We start from the raw sequence: 16,135 nt of genomic DNA on the forward strand, positions 1-16,135 counted from the left end.
ATTCTTTGAACGCGAGGGTCACGGGATAGGCAGCCTAGCATGAAATCTGCCATATGCGCCAGAGTACCAACGCGTAAGAATTCACTCCCCTCACTGGCCTGACTGTCCATTTCCTCCTCCTCCAACTCCTCCAACTCCTCTTCTTCTGCCCATACACGCTGAACAGTGAAGGACTCAACAATGGTCCCCTCTTGTGTCTCGCCAACATTCTCCTCCTCTTCCTCCTCATCCTCCTCCACCTCCACCTCCTCCGATATGCGCTGAGAAACAGACCTGAGGGTGCTTTGGCTATCAACAAGGGAATCTTCTTCCCCCGTCTCTTGTGACGAGCGCAAAGCTTCCGACTTCATGCTGATCAGAGAGTTTTTCAACAGGCCAAGCAGCGGGATGGTGAGGCTGATGATGGCGGCATCGCCACTGACCATCTGTGTTGACTCCTCAAAGTTACTCAGCACCTGACAGATATCAGACATCCACGTCCACTCCTCATTGTAGACTTGAGGAAGCTGACTGACCTGACTACCAGTTCTGGTGGAAGTTGACATCTGGCAGTCTACAATCGCTCGGCGCTGCTGGTAAACTCTGGATAACATGGTCAGTGTTGAATTCCACCTCGTGGGCACGTCGCACAACAGTCGGTGAGCGGGCAGTTGGAGGCGGCGCTGCGCTGCCCTGAGAGTGGCAGCATCTGTGCTGGACTTCCTGAAATGCGCACAGATGCGGCGCACCTTCGTGAGCAAATCAGACAGATTGGGGTATGTCTTGAGGAAACGCTGAACTATCAGATTTAACACATGGGCCAGGCATGGCACATGTGTCAGTCTGCCGAGTTGCAGAGCCGCCACCAGGTTACGGCCGTTGTCACACACAACCATGCCTGGCTTCAGGTTCAGCGGTGCCAGCCACAGATCAGTCTGCGCCGTGATGCCCTGTAATAGCTCTTGGGCAGTGTGCCTTTTATCGCCTAGGCTCAGCAGTTTGAGCACCGCCTGCTGTCGCTTAGCGACGGCACTGCTGCTGTGCCTAGAGCTACCGACTGATGGCGCCGTGCCCACGGATGGTAGTTCGGAGGAGGAGGTGGAGGAGGGGTGGGAGGAGGAGGAGGCATAGTAGGCCTGAAACACCTGGACCGAGGTAGGCCCCGCAATCCTCGGCGTCGGCAGTATATGACCAGCCGCAGGGTCAGACTCGCTCCCAGCCTCCACCAAGTTAACCCAATGTGCCGTCAGCGATATATAGTGGCCCTGCCCGGCAGCACTCGTCCACGTGTCCGTGGTCAGGTCGACCTTGTCAGAAACGGCGTTGGTCAGGGCACGGATGATGTTGTCTGACACGTGCTGGTGCAGGGCTGGGACGGCACATCGGGAAAAGTAGTGGCGGCTGGGGAGCGAATACCGAGGGGCGGCCGCCGCCATGAGGTTGCGAAAGGCCTCGGTCTCTACTAGCCTATAGGGCAGCATCTCCAGGCTAAGCAATCTGGAGATGTGCACATTAAGGGCTTGGGCGTGCGGGTGGGTTGCACTATATTTGCGTTTCCGCTCCAGCGTCTGGGGTATGGAGAGCTGAACGCTGGTGGATGCTGTGGAGGATCGTGGAAGCGACGATGGGGTTTTTGTGGCAGGGTCCTGGGCAGGGGGCTGACTATCAGCTGACACAGGGGAAGGAGCAGTGGTGTGCACGGCCGGAGGTGAACGGGCTTGTTGCCACTGAGTGGGGTGTTTAGCATTCATATGCCTGCGCATACTGGTGGTAGTTAAGCTAGTAGTGGTGGAAACCCTGCTGAGCCTGGTTTGGCAAATGTTGCACACCACAGTCCGTCGGTCATCCGGTGTTTCCTTAAAGAACCTCCAGACTTCTGAAGATCTAGCCCTCGCCGCAAGAGCCCTCGCCACGGGAGCTTCACTAGTTGACACATTTGGCGCTGATGCACCAGCTCTGGCCCTGCCTCTCCGTCTGGCCCCACCACTGCCTCTTCCAACCTGTTCTGGTCGAGGACTCTCCTCCGTCTCAGAAGCACTGTGTTCACCCGGCCTCTCAACCCAGCTTGGGTCTGTCACCTCATCATCCTCCGATCCCTCAGTCTGCTCCCCCCTCGGACTTCCTGCCCTGACAACAACTTCCCCACTGTCTGACAACCGTGTCTCCTCATCGTCGGACACCTCTTTACACACTTCCACTACGTCAAGAAGGTCATCATCACCCACAGACTGTGACTGGTGGAAAACCTGGGCATCGGAAAATTGCTCAGCAGCAACCGGACAAGTGGTTTGTGACTGTGGGAAGGGTCCAGAAAACAGTTCCTCAGAGTATGCCGGTTCAAATGCCAAATTTTCCTGGGAGGGGGCAGACTGGGGGGGAGGAGGCTGAGGTGCAGGAGCTGGAGGAGTGGCGATTTCGGTGACATGGGTGGACTGCGTGGAAGACTGACTGGTGGACAAATTGCTCGAAGCATTGTCAGCAATCCACGACATCACCTGTTCGCACTGTTCTGGCCTCAACAGTGCTCTACCACGAGTCCCAGTAACTTCAGACATGAACCTAGGGAGTGTAGCTCTGCGGCGTTCCCCTGCTCCCTCATAAGCAGGTGGTGTCTCACCCCGGCCAGGACCACGGCCTCTGACCCCTGCAGTAGTTGGACGCCCACGTCCCCGCCCTCGTCCTCTACCCCTAGCCCTCGGGTTAAACATTTTTAAAATGAGAGTTATAGCTTTAATTTTTTTTTTACTTTTTTTTGTGTTTTTTTTTTTTTTTTGTGTTTTTGAGTTTTTAAAACCAAACGATGCTATCCTATTGCTATGGCTATTTTCTAGCCAAGTATGAAAGCACACTACTATGCCAGATGAGATGACACTGAGTTATTAAACAAAATAAACGTAAAATAAAAAAGGACAAATGGCAGACTGTGCCTAATTGAAATCCAACCCCTACTAAATTTTCCCACTTCGGTCTTTGCAATGGATATGTGCGTCACTAAGCGCAAAACACAGCGGTCGCAAGTCTCACTACAAATTGCTCACAATTGGCTAGTAGATGCACTGCAGCAAGTACAGCCACCAGCAGATCAACCAGAAATCAAATATATAACGCTACTGTAGGCGTAAGTAAGCCGTTTGGATTCTCCTATGGCTATTTTCTAGCCAAGTATGAAAGCACACTACTATGCCAGATGAGATGACGCTGAGTTATTAAACAAAATAAACGTAAAATAAAAAAGGACAAATGGCAGACTGTGCCTAATTGAAATCCAACCCCTACTAAATGTTCCCACTTCGGTCTTTGCAATGGATATGTGCGTCACTAAGCGCAAAACACAGCGGTCGCAAGTCTCACTACAAATTGCTCACAATTGGCTAGTAGATGCACTGCAGCAAGTACAGCCACCAGCAGATCAACCAGAAATCAAATATATAACGCTACTGTAGGCGTAAGTAAGCCGTTTGGATTCTCCTATGGCTATTTTCTAGCCAAGTATGAAAGCACACTACTATGCCAGATGAGATGACACTGAGTTATTAAACAAAATAAACGTAAAATAAAAAAGGAAAAATGGCAGACTGTGCCTAATTGAAATCCAACCCCTACAAAATTTTCCCACTATGGTGTTTGAGGTGGATATGTGTGCCACTAAGAGCTAAACACAACGGTAGCAAGTCCCCCTGCTAATTCCTCACAAAATGGTACTAGATGCAAATAAAAAAAAAAAAAGTAGAACGTTATTGTAGCCCTAAGAAGGGCTGTTGGGTTCTTGGAGAATCACTCCTGCCTAACACTATTCTAATAGAACAGCCTAACGCTTTCCCTGACCAGCAGCAGCTCTCTCCCTAGCGGCATCCAGACACAGAATGATCCGAGCAGCACGGGCAGCGGCTAGTCTATCCCAGGGTCACCTGATCTGGCCAGCCAACCACTGCTATCGACGTGTAAGGGTACCACGTCATGCTGGGTGGAGTGCAGAGTCTCCTGGCTTGTGATTGGCTCTGTTTCTGGCCGCCAAAAAGCAAAACGGCGGGAGCTGCCATTTTCTCGAGCGGGCGAAGTATTCGTCCGAGCAACGAGCAGTTTCGAGTACGCTAATGCTCGAACGAGCATCAAGCTCGGACGAGCATGTTCGCTCATCTCTAATCATAATCCATCATGATAAATCAGGAACACACACTCATAGATTAAATGACGATATCTCTGGAAAAGCTTTACATATCATAACAATTTTTACTTTGTTTTTTTCAAGACATGTGAGACTTTATCTTGATATTTTTAATAATTACATATTTAAAACATAATATAAACATACATAAAGTGTTTTTTTAAATAAGTAGTAACTTTTACCAAACTATGTTATAAATATGTACAGTATTATTCCATCACCCTTTCCCAGGTTCAGCTACAGATGCAGAGGGTGCATGTACTTCTGCAATAATGAAAAGTGAAAGGGTTTCCTGCAGCTCCTTCTACATTCTGCCTTCAGCTGAATCTCCCTTTTAATATGATATATGGATATGTGTCAGGATGCTTAAAACAACCGGAGATATCCACTCTGAAAGGTACAATCTGTAATAGAAAGCTATACCTAAAAATCTACTTTTTTAGTACAAATTTAAGTGTGTATATCTTTGGCTCTGTGGAGCATACCATATACCATACAATGGCAACCCGTCACAGGAAAAGCTGCTGTATATTTATGTGAAGCAGTCGTGAAGAGGTTAAATTATTAATGGCCACCTGATGGAACTCCAGTGCCATCTGTTTGGAGGACATATCAGTTCTGTAACATATGGAACTATATTGCTCCAGCACTTCGTGTGGCAGGTCAGCTGTATGTAAGATTTGATAAGGAGATATGCATTTTCCTCTGGGAATAAAATAAGTTTCTCTTTCAGTGATGGGAAATTCCCACACGAGGCTACAGCATCTCTTCTTTCCGTTGGCTTTGGAGTGTGCTGTCTGTGTGTCTCTACCTGTCCTAATGACTTCACACCTTCATTCCACAAGAGAAGAGATTTATCACAAGTGTCTGAGGTAAAACTGTTCAAAACCAATCAGAGCTCAGATGTCATTCATAAACAGCTGTGGGAAAATGAGAGCTGAGCTCTGATTGGTTGCCATGGACAATTAGAACAGTTCTGATGTATCTCCCCCATAATGTATTTTTAGTATACAAATGTTTTATTGTGGAAATTGTTATGTGGCTCTTATGTATGAATATTATTGTTATAGCATGCTTGTAGCATTTTTTTCTTCTTGTGAGGCACAATTATAAGGTATTGCCTTTTGTTAGTGTTTTAACTCTTTGTTGGTGGAGGAAATGAAAATCATCAATTTTTAGGAAGATTTTTTTGTGTTTTTTTTGGCTGTTTACCATACCATAAAAATTATTTTTATTCTATGGGTTGACACGATTATGAAAATACCTCATTTATATATATATATTTATTTATTTTTTTATTATTTTATTTTATTTTTTTGCATTTTTACTGAAAAAAAAGTAATTTGTCGAAAATGTTGTCAATTTTAGCATCACCGTCTTTCATATGCATTACTTTTTTATTTTTCAGCTGACAAATCTGGTTATGGGGCGTTATTCTTTTTGGTGGTCTTATTTAAGATTGCGTAACTTTTTCATCACTTTTTAGAGCATTTTTAAAGGGTATTACCGTATATACTCGTTTATAAGCCGAGTTTTTCAGCACAAAAAATGTGCTGAAAAACGTCCCCTTTGGCTTATACACGAGTCTATTAAAAAAAATTACCCACTTGAAAAAAATAAACGTATATACTCACCCTCCGATGTCAACGCGGCTCCCCGTTGTCAGCGCAGCTTACCGATGTCCCCGATGTCAGCGCGTCCTGTCTTCTTTCTTCTCCGCGGCTCCTCTTCTTTCTTCTTGCTTCTTTCATGGACATGGCCATGTTTTCTTCTAGCAGGTGCATACTATGACGCGGCCGCTGTCATAGTATGCACGGCCACGAAGAAAACATGGCCGCGTCCTTGACAGAAGCAAGAAGAAAGAAGAGGAGCCGAGGAGAAGAAAGAAGACGGGACGCGCTGACAGCGGGGACATCGGTAAGCCGCGCCGACATCGGAGGGTGAGTATATAAGTTTCGTTTTTTAAGGGCTGTGGGGGCAGGCTGGCTGTATACTACTAGGGGCTGCTGTATACTACTAGGGGCTGCTGTATACTACTAGGGGCTTGTTGTATACTACTAGGGGCTTCTGTATACTACTAGGGGCTTGCTGTATACTACTAGGGGCTTGCTGTATACTACTAGGGGCTGCTGTATACTACTAGGGGCTTGCTGTATACTACTAGGGGCTTGCTGTATACTACTAGGGGCTGCTGTATACTACTAGGGGCTTGCTGTATACTACTAGGGGCTGCTGTATACTACTAGGGGCTGCTGTATACTACTAGGGGCTTGCTGTATACTACATGGAGGCTGGCAGGCTGTATACTACTAGGGGCTGCTGTATACTACATGGGGGCTGACAGGCTGTATACTACAGGGGCTGCTGTATACTACATGGAGGTTGGCTGTATACTACTAGGGACTGCTGTATACTACATGGGAGCTGGCAGGCTGTATACTACTGGGGGCTGGCAGGCTGTATACTACTGGGGGCTGTCAGACTGTATACTACTAGGGGCTGCTGTATACTACATGGGGGCTGGCAGGCCTTATACTACTGGGGGCTGGCAGGCTGTATACTACTGGGGGCTGTCAGACTGTATACTACTAGGGGCTGCTGTATACTATATGGGGGCTGGCAGGCCATATACTACTGGGGGCTGGCAGGCTGTATACTACTAGGGGGGGGGGGTTGACTAATGCATTTCCCACCCTCAGCTTATACTCGAGTCAGTAGTTTTTCCCAGTTTTTTGGTGGTAAAATTAGGGGTCTCGGCTTATACTCGGGTCGGCTTATACTCGAGTATAAATTATCCTTTTCTTTTTTTTTCGGAGCGTTTTTTGGGGTTGTTTTTTACGGAGTTCACTTTGAGCGTCAAATAGTGATTCTGTTTTATTATGCAGATTGTCCCGGATGCAGCGGTACCAAATATGTGGGGGTTTTGTGTATTTTATAAAATTTTACTGAATAGAAAATAATTTGGAGAAAATCTTGTTCATTTTAGCATCACCATATTTTCATATGCATAACTTTTTTTAATTTTCGGCTGACAAATCTGATGAAGAGCTTATTTTTTGCGAGAACAGTTGTTCTTTTTATTGGTCTTATTTTAGAGTGTGTCACTTTTTTATCCCTTTTATAGATATTTTTCTAAAGGTATTAATTAAAAATTATATATTTTTCGGAACGTTTTTTGCGGGGGGGGGGTTTTGGCTTTACCGTTCTGGTCCAGTAACAATTCTGTTTTATTATACAGATTGTTACGGAACCGGCAATACAAAATACGTGGGGATTTTTTGTGTATTTATCCACTTTATTAAGTGTTTGTATGGGAAAGTAACATTTTAGGTGCTTATATTTTTATGTATTTTTTTAAATGTATTTTAATGTTTAAACTTTATGTAAAACTTTTTTTTTACTTATACAAACTTGAACTTGAACCAGTGATGCTCTGATCGCTGGTTCAAGTCTAATATACTGCTCTACAATACTAATTCATTGTAGAGCAGTGTAAGCTCTCTGAGCACGCAAACGCATGTGCAGACAGTTTACAGTAAGACCCTTAAGGGGCCTGACTGCTGAAACATCGGGCAACCCCGGGACACTTGGCAGACCTCGGGGCTGCCCAGAAGTGGATCGGATCCTCCGGTAAACGGCACTAGGGGATCCGATCCATAAGGGAAAGACCTTTACACGCGTGTAAGGGGTTAACACTCACGATCTGAGCCGGCTCCGATCTCAGGTGTTACAGTGCGGTGTCAGCTGTAATAAATAGCTGATTACACTTACAGCAATGAAAAATTCCTTCCAGAGTAGCAAAACGTAACATTTAAAAAAAGCATGCATTTTGATGCATCCAAAACCTCATGTGTGAACACACCCTAGAGCAGTGGTGGCGAACCTATGGCACTGGTGCCAGAGGTGGCACTCTGAGCCCTCTCAGTGGGCACTCGGGCTGTTGCCCCAGCACAGAATTCACCAGACAGGACTTAAGAGATCCTCCTGCAGGCCCAGGTAGCCCAGGGCGTGACACACTCAAATTTATTTTAAAGTGAAGCATCTGGGTCTACCTGAGACTGCAGGAAGAGAAGGTGTGGACATGGGCGGATTATCATTGGTGCCATTGAAGTTCCTGCTCTTTGCTCCACAATTCTTCCTGGTTAGTGGGTTGTAAAGGGAACTCCAATGGCAATCTGAATTTTCTCTCCTTTTGTCAACGATATTGGTGTCCTCGGGACCATTGAAAGCTGCAGCACTGAGTAAGAAGATTTTAATAAGTTAATGCTAGAACTGCTGTGTTGGCACTTTGCAATAAATAAGTGGGTCTGGATTGCAGTTTGGGCACTCGGTCTCTAAAAGGTCCGCCATCACTGCCCTAGAGGTTTAGCTTTTTTGACTACTCCTAAGGGGTGATAAATTAGTCTTTTGTTTTTTTTTGTGTTTTTCTTTTTTAAATTAGCACAAAAGTCGCAAATTCTTGCTAAACTTTTTCTTACACCACCAGTAGTTTAATTGAACAAAAAAAAATAACTTTTTTTTAAACAATTACGCAAAAAGTTGTGACTTTTTGAAATGTCCTCAACCAGATTCTAAAAAATAAATCAGACGCAACACAGAAAAACTCTGTTGTGGTGTACTGTTAAAGCAGGTGGCAAATATACTAATTTGCCCTAAAATATAAATAGAGGGGAGCTGCAGTGCGATCATCAGCAATCAAAAACGCAGATGTGATCGGGCTGAGCCCCATCCTCAGTTGCTTGGATCATGTTTCTAAACACAATGCAAGCACCGCATGTGACAGCACTCTTAGTAGCTTCAGAAAAAATAACACAGAGGAGGATAAAATAAAAAACGTGTAAAATTGCCCAAAAAAATGAACACACTTATTATTCATTTATTTTGGATGGCAGGAAATGGCAATTTTTCACATTGTATTTTGTATTTGTTATCCCATTCACAGTAGCAGTATAATTACATACCATATATACCGTATAATCTGAGGTACCTAATTTTAACACAAAAAACTGGGACAACGTAATGACTTGAGTATAAGTCTAGGGTGGGAAATGCAGCCTCTACTCTAAATGTCCAGTAGTTTCCCCTCATCAATAAAGTATCCAAATCAGAGTTCCCCCGTTAGTGTAATGTCCACAGCAGAGAGCCCCCTTAATGTTGTGTTCAAAGCAGAGTGCCCCCTTTAAGATATGTCCACAGCAGATTGCCCCCTTTATATCCACAGCAGACTGCCCCATTTATGTCCACAGCAGAGTGCCCCCTTTATGTCCTCAGCAGAGTGCCCCATTTATGTTATGTCCACAGCAGAGTGCCCCTTTTATGTCCACAGCAGACTGCCCCATTTATGTCCACAGCAGAGTGCCCCCTTTATGTCCACAGCAGAGTGCCCCCTTTATGTCCACAGCAGAGTGCTCCCTTAATGTCCACAGCAGAATGCTCCCTTAATGTCCACAGCAGAGTGCCTGATAAAAAAATAAAGTTAGTACTCCTCTGGCGCTGTTCCCCTGTGTCCTCTTCTCCCCATAGCATGTCTTCAGGTTCCTGGTCCAGCAGATGCATTTCTATGGGATCTGCTGGCAGAGAAACTAAGGAGCAGCAGTGTCGCCGCCTGCTGACGTCATAGTTCTGTGCCGGCGGATCGTATAGACGTGCATCTGCCCGCTCAGCCCGGAAACCTGAAGACCTCCTATGGGGAGAAGAGGACGCCGGGGCACAGCGCCAGAGGGTAAGTACTAACTTACTTTTTTTTATATCCTGGAGTATAAGCCGAGAGGGACTTTTTCAGAACAAAAATTGGCCTGAAAAAGTCGGCTTATAGAGAATGGAGACAAAACGCAAAGGATGCGCAAATGAAGCTGAACATCAACGACAATGTGAAAGATCCAGATCCAGAAGGACCAGGTTGTTCAATGCCAAAATATATTTGGGTTCACTGCCAGCAATAACCATTCTCATATTTTGATAGACCAGGTATATAAGGGCACCAGGATAGTTAACATGTTTATGATTTTTGTTTATTTTTATATCCGTTTTAGGGAAAGGGGGTGATTTGAACTTTAAGGTTTTTAATATTTTTTGCAACTTAAAAAAAAAAGTACTATATTTTTTTAGACCCCCTAGGTACTTTAACTCTATAGGTCTGATTGCTTCTATCATATACTACAATACTATGTTAGTGCGGCATATGGGAGTTTTGCTAGTGATCTCCAAATGTCATGCTGAATGACAGGCCTGGGAGTCTTACATATGATGACCTCACTTTTGGTGGCGACGATTTCATCCAAAATAACGTAACACATTTTCCTGCCAGAATTTACGGGAAGCCTACCATCAGGGATCTACCTAATAAGGTAGATCCGATGGTAGGTTTATACTATCGGCCTCATCCCCATACTGTATCCGGCTTATCTTGGAGTTTAATCTCATCACTGCTAGAGTGATCAGGAAAAGAGATCAGATCTAGCAATCATGTAAGAGTTATATAGAGTCTATGTTGTGTCCAGGGGAGGATTAAGACTGCTTTGGGTCCTGGGCTGTAAGAATATTATCCATGTGTGGAATTCACTTCGTACATATGGTACTCGAATCATGCTTCTGCCTATTTTCAATCTGTGGTTTCAGGACCTTCAAAGGTCCTGAAATGGCTCTTGAGTACATGTGTATTGAGAGCAGGAACAGATGTACGTGAATTTTGTGGGTAAAAAATTAGCTGGGTGATCGTTGTCCCCCGAGCTACTGCCCAAACCGCCTAAATTATAACCCAATGGTTGTGTTTCTTACAGCTGAGCTGTACTTTCAGACCTTGTATTGTGTGCAACTGTATCTAATACTGTAAGTTACAGAGATGACCTGTACCCTGGGTGAAGGAGTGACATAATGACAGCTCTGTGACCTGTGACCCTATCAGAGGGATATTTGCATGACCTCCACTCTCTTTTAGGAATCCTACACCTGTCTCATCCCTGGACCGATTTATCTGTGATCATGTGTTGAGATTTTTCAGTGACAGTCGTTAAGTTTAACACAACAGTAACAAATAGCATACATTCACAAGTATGAAAACGTAGTCTGAACAGAGGTTAATACAGAAATGAATGCAGATGTGACAGACAGAATTCAGCGGAATAACTCGTCCCGACTCCCGTGTAACGGAAAGCTCCAGGGAAAGACAGAACACTCAGGGAAGGAGGGAAGTTTCCGCCTCTCCACTTACTTTCCAAGTTGGGGAGACGGGCGGGCTTAATGGAAAAGGCGGGCTGTGTGGGCGTGCCCCGCGCATCGAGAGCCAGCGCTTGGAATGTGGGCGTCAACCTTTGGGCAATGTCAATCGAACAAAAGCGTGGCTACGTGGATTGGCAGACGAGTGTCCATTATGATAGGGCAAGGGGCGTGTGCCTGACCGAGAGGCGTGGCTAGTCCCGGGTAAGGTGTACAGAGGAGGGGGCGTGTCCTTCCAGAGTCCATGAAGCAGTCGGAGAAGGAGAAGGAGGGATTGGAGGAGGGGGCTCGGGGCCATGGGATCTGCCTGAGACAGAAGCTCCCGGAGCGGACTGCGGGGAGGGTGGGGGGACGCGCGGCCGGGAAGAACATGGGAGCTCCTCCGCTGGACGCTGTGCTCCTGCTCTGCTGCTGCCTGGCCTCCGTACAGGGTGAGTCCTCCGGGTGCTGTGTGCCATGTGTCCGCTGCGCCGCAGCTGATGTGTGCGGGGAGCGGAGGGGGGCTGCCTGTGTGCACAGGGCCATAAAAAGTAAACTATGCACAAGTCACAGCCTGATCCTCATCTCCTGCTGCACGACTGGGAGAAACAGGCGGGGGCAGTGCAACAACGGGGCATGCTGGGGGTAGTAGTGCCGACACAGCTGTGACTGACTGGGCATGCTGGGGGTAGTAGTGCCGCCACAGCTGTAACTGACTGGGCATGCTGGGGGTAGTAGTGCCGCCACAGCTGTAACTGACTGGGCATGCTGGGGGTAGTAGTGCCGCCACAGCTGTAACTGACTGGGCATGCTGGGGGTAGTAGTGCCGCCACAGCTGTAACTGACTGGGCATGCTGGGGGTAGTAGTGCCGCCACAGCTGTAACTGACTGGGCATGCTGGGGGTAGTAGTGCCGCCACAGCTGTAACTGACTGGGCATGCTGGGGGTAGTAGTGCCGCCACAGCTGTAACTGACTGGGCATGCTGGGGGTAGTAGTTCCAACACAGCTGTAACTGGCAGGGCATGCTGGGGGTAGTAGTGCCGCCACAGCTGTAACTGACTGGACATGCTGGGGGTAGTAGTGCCGCCACAGCTGTAAGTGGCAGGGCATGCTGGCAGTAGTAGTGCAACCACAGCTGTAACTGGTAGTTCATGCTGGGGGTAGTAGTGCCCCAACAGCTGTGACTGGCAGGGCATGTTGGGGGTAGTAGTGCCCCAACAGCTGTGACTGGCAGGGCATGCTGGGAGTAGTAGTGCCCCAACAGCTGTGACTGGCAGGGCATGCTGGGAGTAGTAGTGCCGCCACAGCTGTGACGGGCAGGGCATGCTGGGAGTAGTAGTGCCGCCACAGCTGTGACTGGCAGGACATGCTGGGGGTCGTGGTGCCACCTCTGCTGTGACTGGCAGGGGTTGGTACTTGTAGTAAGAGTTAGAACAGTTCTGTGTGTGATTGCTATTTGAGCAATATTTCTGCAGCTGCGATTCTCTTCACGTGACATATGGGTGTAATTCTATAATGTCACCTCAGTGTTGTTACATATATGATGTATGGATCATCCCATATTCCACACATCAAAAATTCTCCAACACTTGCCGCCTGTCCATAAAATCCATCAACTATCAAAACTTTTTCTAAGTTTTGCTGAAGTTTTGCTGCTGATTTCTCTGTGTGAGTTGTAATTGTATTATTCCCTACAAGGACATACAATTCTGTAGATTTCCGATGATTCTAGTATTCCCAGCTTGTGTGCGTTGGCTCTTGGCTTGGTCCTGGTGAATTGTTTGGAGGCTGTGACTCGGTTGGTTACACCACTTCTTAGGATGTGGCCCCTGTCTATAGAGGAGTCCTCGGCGCTCAGCACATGTATTGTTTCATAGCTTTGTGTTTAGTGCGGACAATACAGAGACCTGTTTCTTGCCTGGTAAACTGTGACATAGTGTTACAAGAGATCACCAGGGGGGGATGGGTGCGGATCACAACAGATCCATCACAAATCGTGTAAAAATAGAAACCCTGACCCCAGTGTGAACGGAGCCTTAAACTAGTTATAGTCTCGCCATCTGGATTGGACTGTGCGGCATATGTTGTACATTCTCCGTAGTACTGCTGATTCTTTTGGGTCACTGAAACTTCTGTATGTACATTGCATTGTTTTCTTGTGCCTTAGTTGGGGAGAGGGTCCTGCATTGTCCTGGTCCATATAAGGTGCGTCTCTAATTCCTAATACTTCTATTGGCTGCGTATTGGTGTATAAATGATTCTACGTCTCCCTGGGTTTATCCCTATAGTCACTATTCATGATCGCTGTGGTAGGAACTCCAGAACTTTTTGAGGCCCCTTAACTCTTGCACGCAATCTCTCAATGAGTTTCGCAGAAATCATCCCCCCCCCCCCGTGCAGTAGAACATCTGTATCATCTTTGCTGCTGATGAAGAAACCTTTTGCCATAGATGTGCAAATAAAACCAGACTAGTGTTTGCGTCGCTGACTGTATCTGCCCCACGGAGGAGAAAACGCGACTTTTATGATTTCTGATTAGTGAATTGCTCCATCTACTAATAATTTTCTGATGGATATTTCATATTTTCATTACATTTATGTAAATTGAGTAACAGACCAGATGTGAGACTGTTCTGATCCTCCGGTGACATATGGAAGGTTCATCACACTTTTTAACTGCTCAAAAAACTTTTACGTTTTGCTTTGATGCCAGAAAAATTGACATGAAACTATTACCTGTCAATAATTGGTTCACACATTGCTGCAGTATTATGGCAAAAATGTGATTGTTTTCATGCATTAATGCATACATTAATCTCGCTTCTCTCGAATATTTATGATTCCATATCACCATTTTCTGATCATAGAATCATGACATTATGTACAACCTGAGTGCTGAGTTGCTCATTCTATTGTCTGTTAGGATATACAGGCGGTACTTAAGAACACACGACTTGCATACGACCCCTAGTTACAAACGGCCATCTGGATATTGGTAATTTATTGTACTTTAGTCCTAGGCTACAAAGATCAGCTGTTACAGTTATCACTGGTGTCTGTAATGAAGCTTTAGTGTTAATCCTGATTCTTATGACAACCCAACATTTTTAAAATCCAATTGTCTCAGAGACCAAAAAAGTTCTGGCTGGGATTACAATGATAAAATATACAGTTCTGACTTGCATACAAATTCAACTTAAGAACAAACCTACAGACCCTATCTTGTATGTAACCCGGGGACTGCCTTTATATGGATATTATGGAGTAGGAATTCCTGATCACCATAAGACTGCATTTGGAAAGATGGCTATTGCCTGGACCCAAGAGCTGACACTTTTATATTCTTGTCTATTATAAATGATAGTTGTAGTAAGCTCGTGAGCACCTGGCTGGGCTGTTAGATTTGCATTGCACAGGATGTTCTGCGCTGTGCCTACACAGCTGTCATAAGTCTTATAAGGATCCAGCATTTCCATATGGTAAGACACTTTTGTGGTTTCATCTATTATAATGAGAGTTTAACAGTCATAGTTTAGTGTATACAACGTGTATACATACATTTTAGTCCCATTCTGTGCTGGGCTTCATGTTACTTAGTGATGACGTGTTTTCCTTCTATATTATTTGTGACGTTTAACTAATGTAGTCAGCTTTTGGCGGCCATAATAACCCTTTAGACCTGCATCACACGTTAAATATTATGATTAGAGATGAGCGAGTATACTCGTCCGAGTATACTGCTCGGTCGAGTATTAGCATACTCGGACCGGCTCGTTACTCGGACGAGTATCTCGCCGGCTCGAGATCGAGCAGTAAATTAATAAAATAAATTGAATAAAAGTATTTTTATTGTAAAAAAAAAATATCACACATGTTTGCAGATGTTTTACTTTTAAGAACACATTGAAATAACACTATTCTTCACTTTCCAGGTGTTCGTGCGTGTCTCCCGCTAGGTTCGGAGATGTTCGGAACATCTGGAATGTGAAGAATATTGTTCTTTCAATGTGTTCTGCACTTAAATGGTCCTGTGTTCACTGTTTTTAATGTTTTAATTCTATTCTTCACTTTGCAGCTGTGCGCGCGTATCTCCGAACCTATCGGGAGACACGCGCGCACACCTGCAATGTGAAGAATAGAATTAAAACATTAAAAACAGTGAACACAGGACCATTTAAGTGCAGAACACATTGAAAGAACACTATTCTTCACATTCCAGATGTTCGTGCACATCTCCTAACTTAACGGGAGACACGCGCGAACACCTGCAAAGTGAAGAATAGTGTTATTTCAATGTGTTCTTACAAGTAAAACATCTGCAAACATCTGGAATTTTTTTTTTGCACTGTTCTTTTACTGTTCAGTTTTATTAAAAAAATGCTTGGGTCTCCCATTGACTTCAATGGGGCTCGTTATTCGAGACGAGCACTCGAGCATCTGGAAAAGTTTGTCTCGAATAACGAGCACCCGAGCATTTTAGTGCTCGCTCATCTCTAATTATGAAACATGCAAATAATCATAATAAACTCCATTTTTTTTTTCATTCAGAGAAATATTTCTTGCTGAAAATATTGTTTGTCATTTTGATTTTGTTTATGTTCATCTGAATTGGTGAAGGAGGGGAAAAAATCCCCCCCCCCCCCCCCCCAAAAAAAAAGTCTATAATCTGCATCTAAAATATTACATGTGAGATCACTTAGAATTATTAATAAGTGTTTATATTTTATTTTTTCTAGACACATATTCCCATATGTTATTTGGGTAATACAGTGAAGCCTTAGTAAAATGCATCATAC

At 45.2% G+C, this 16,135-nt stretch overlaps 1 protein-coding gene across 2 annotated transcripts in view; it reads left to right on the forward strand.

The window, feature by feature from the left end:
- The first annotated feature begins 11,588 nt into the window (after nucleotides 1-11,588).
- The window catches only part of LRP5 (LDL receptor related protein 5), a 93,556-nt gene continuing 89,009 nt past the window's right edge, over nucleotides 11,589-16,135 (forward strand). For both annotated transcript variants that reach the window (XM_072117992.1, XM_072117993.1), the window contains exon 1: nucleotides 11,589-11,790. In XM_072117992.1, the coding sequence (XP_071974093.1) occupies nucleotides 11,604-11,790 (187 nt within the window). In that variant the 5' untranslated portion in view covers nucleotides 11,589-11,603. The remainder of the gene's footprint in view (nucleotides 11,791-16,135) is intronic.

The sequence above is a fragment of the Engystomops pustulosus genome, chromosome 7 (assembly GCF_040894005.1).
Source record: "Engystomops pustulosus chromosome 7, aEngPut4.maternal, whole genome shotgun sequence".
Classification (NCBI taxonomy): domain Eukaryota; kingdom Metazoa; phylum Chordata; class Amphibia; order Anura; family Leptodactylidae; genus Engystomops; species Engystomops pustulosus.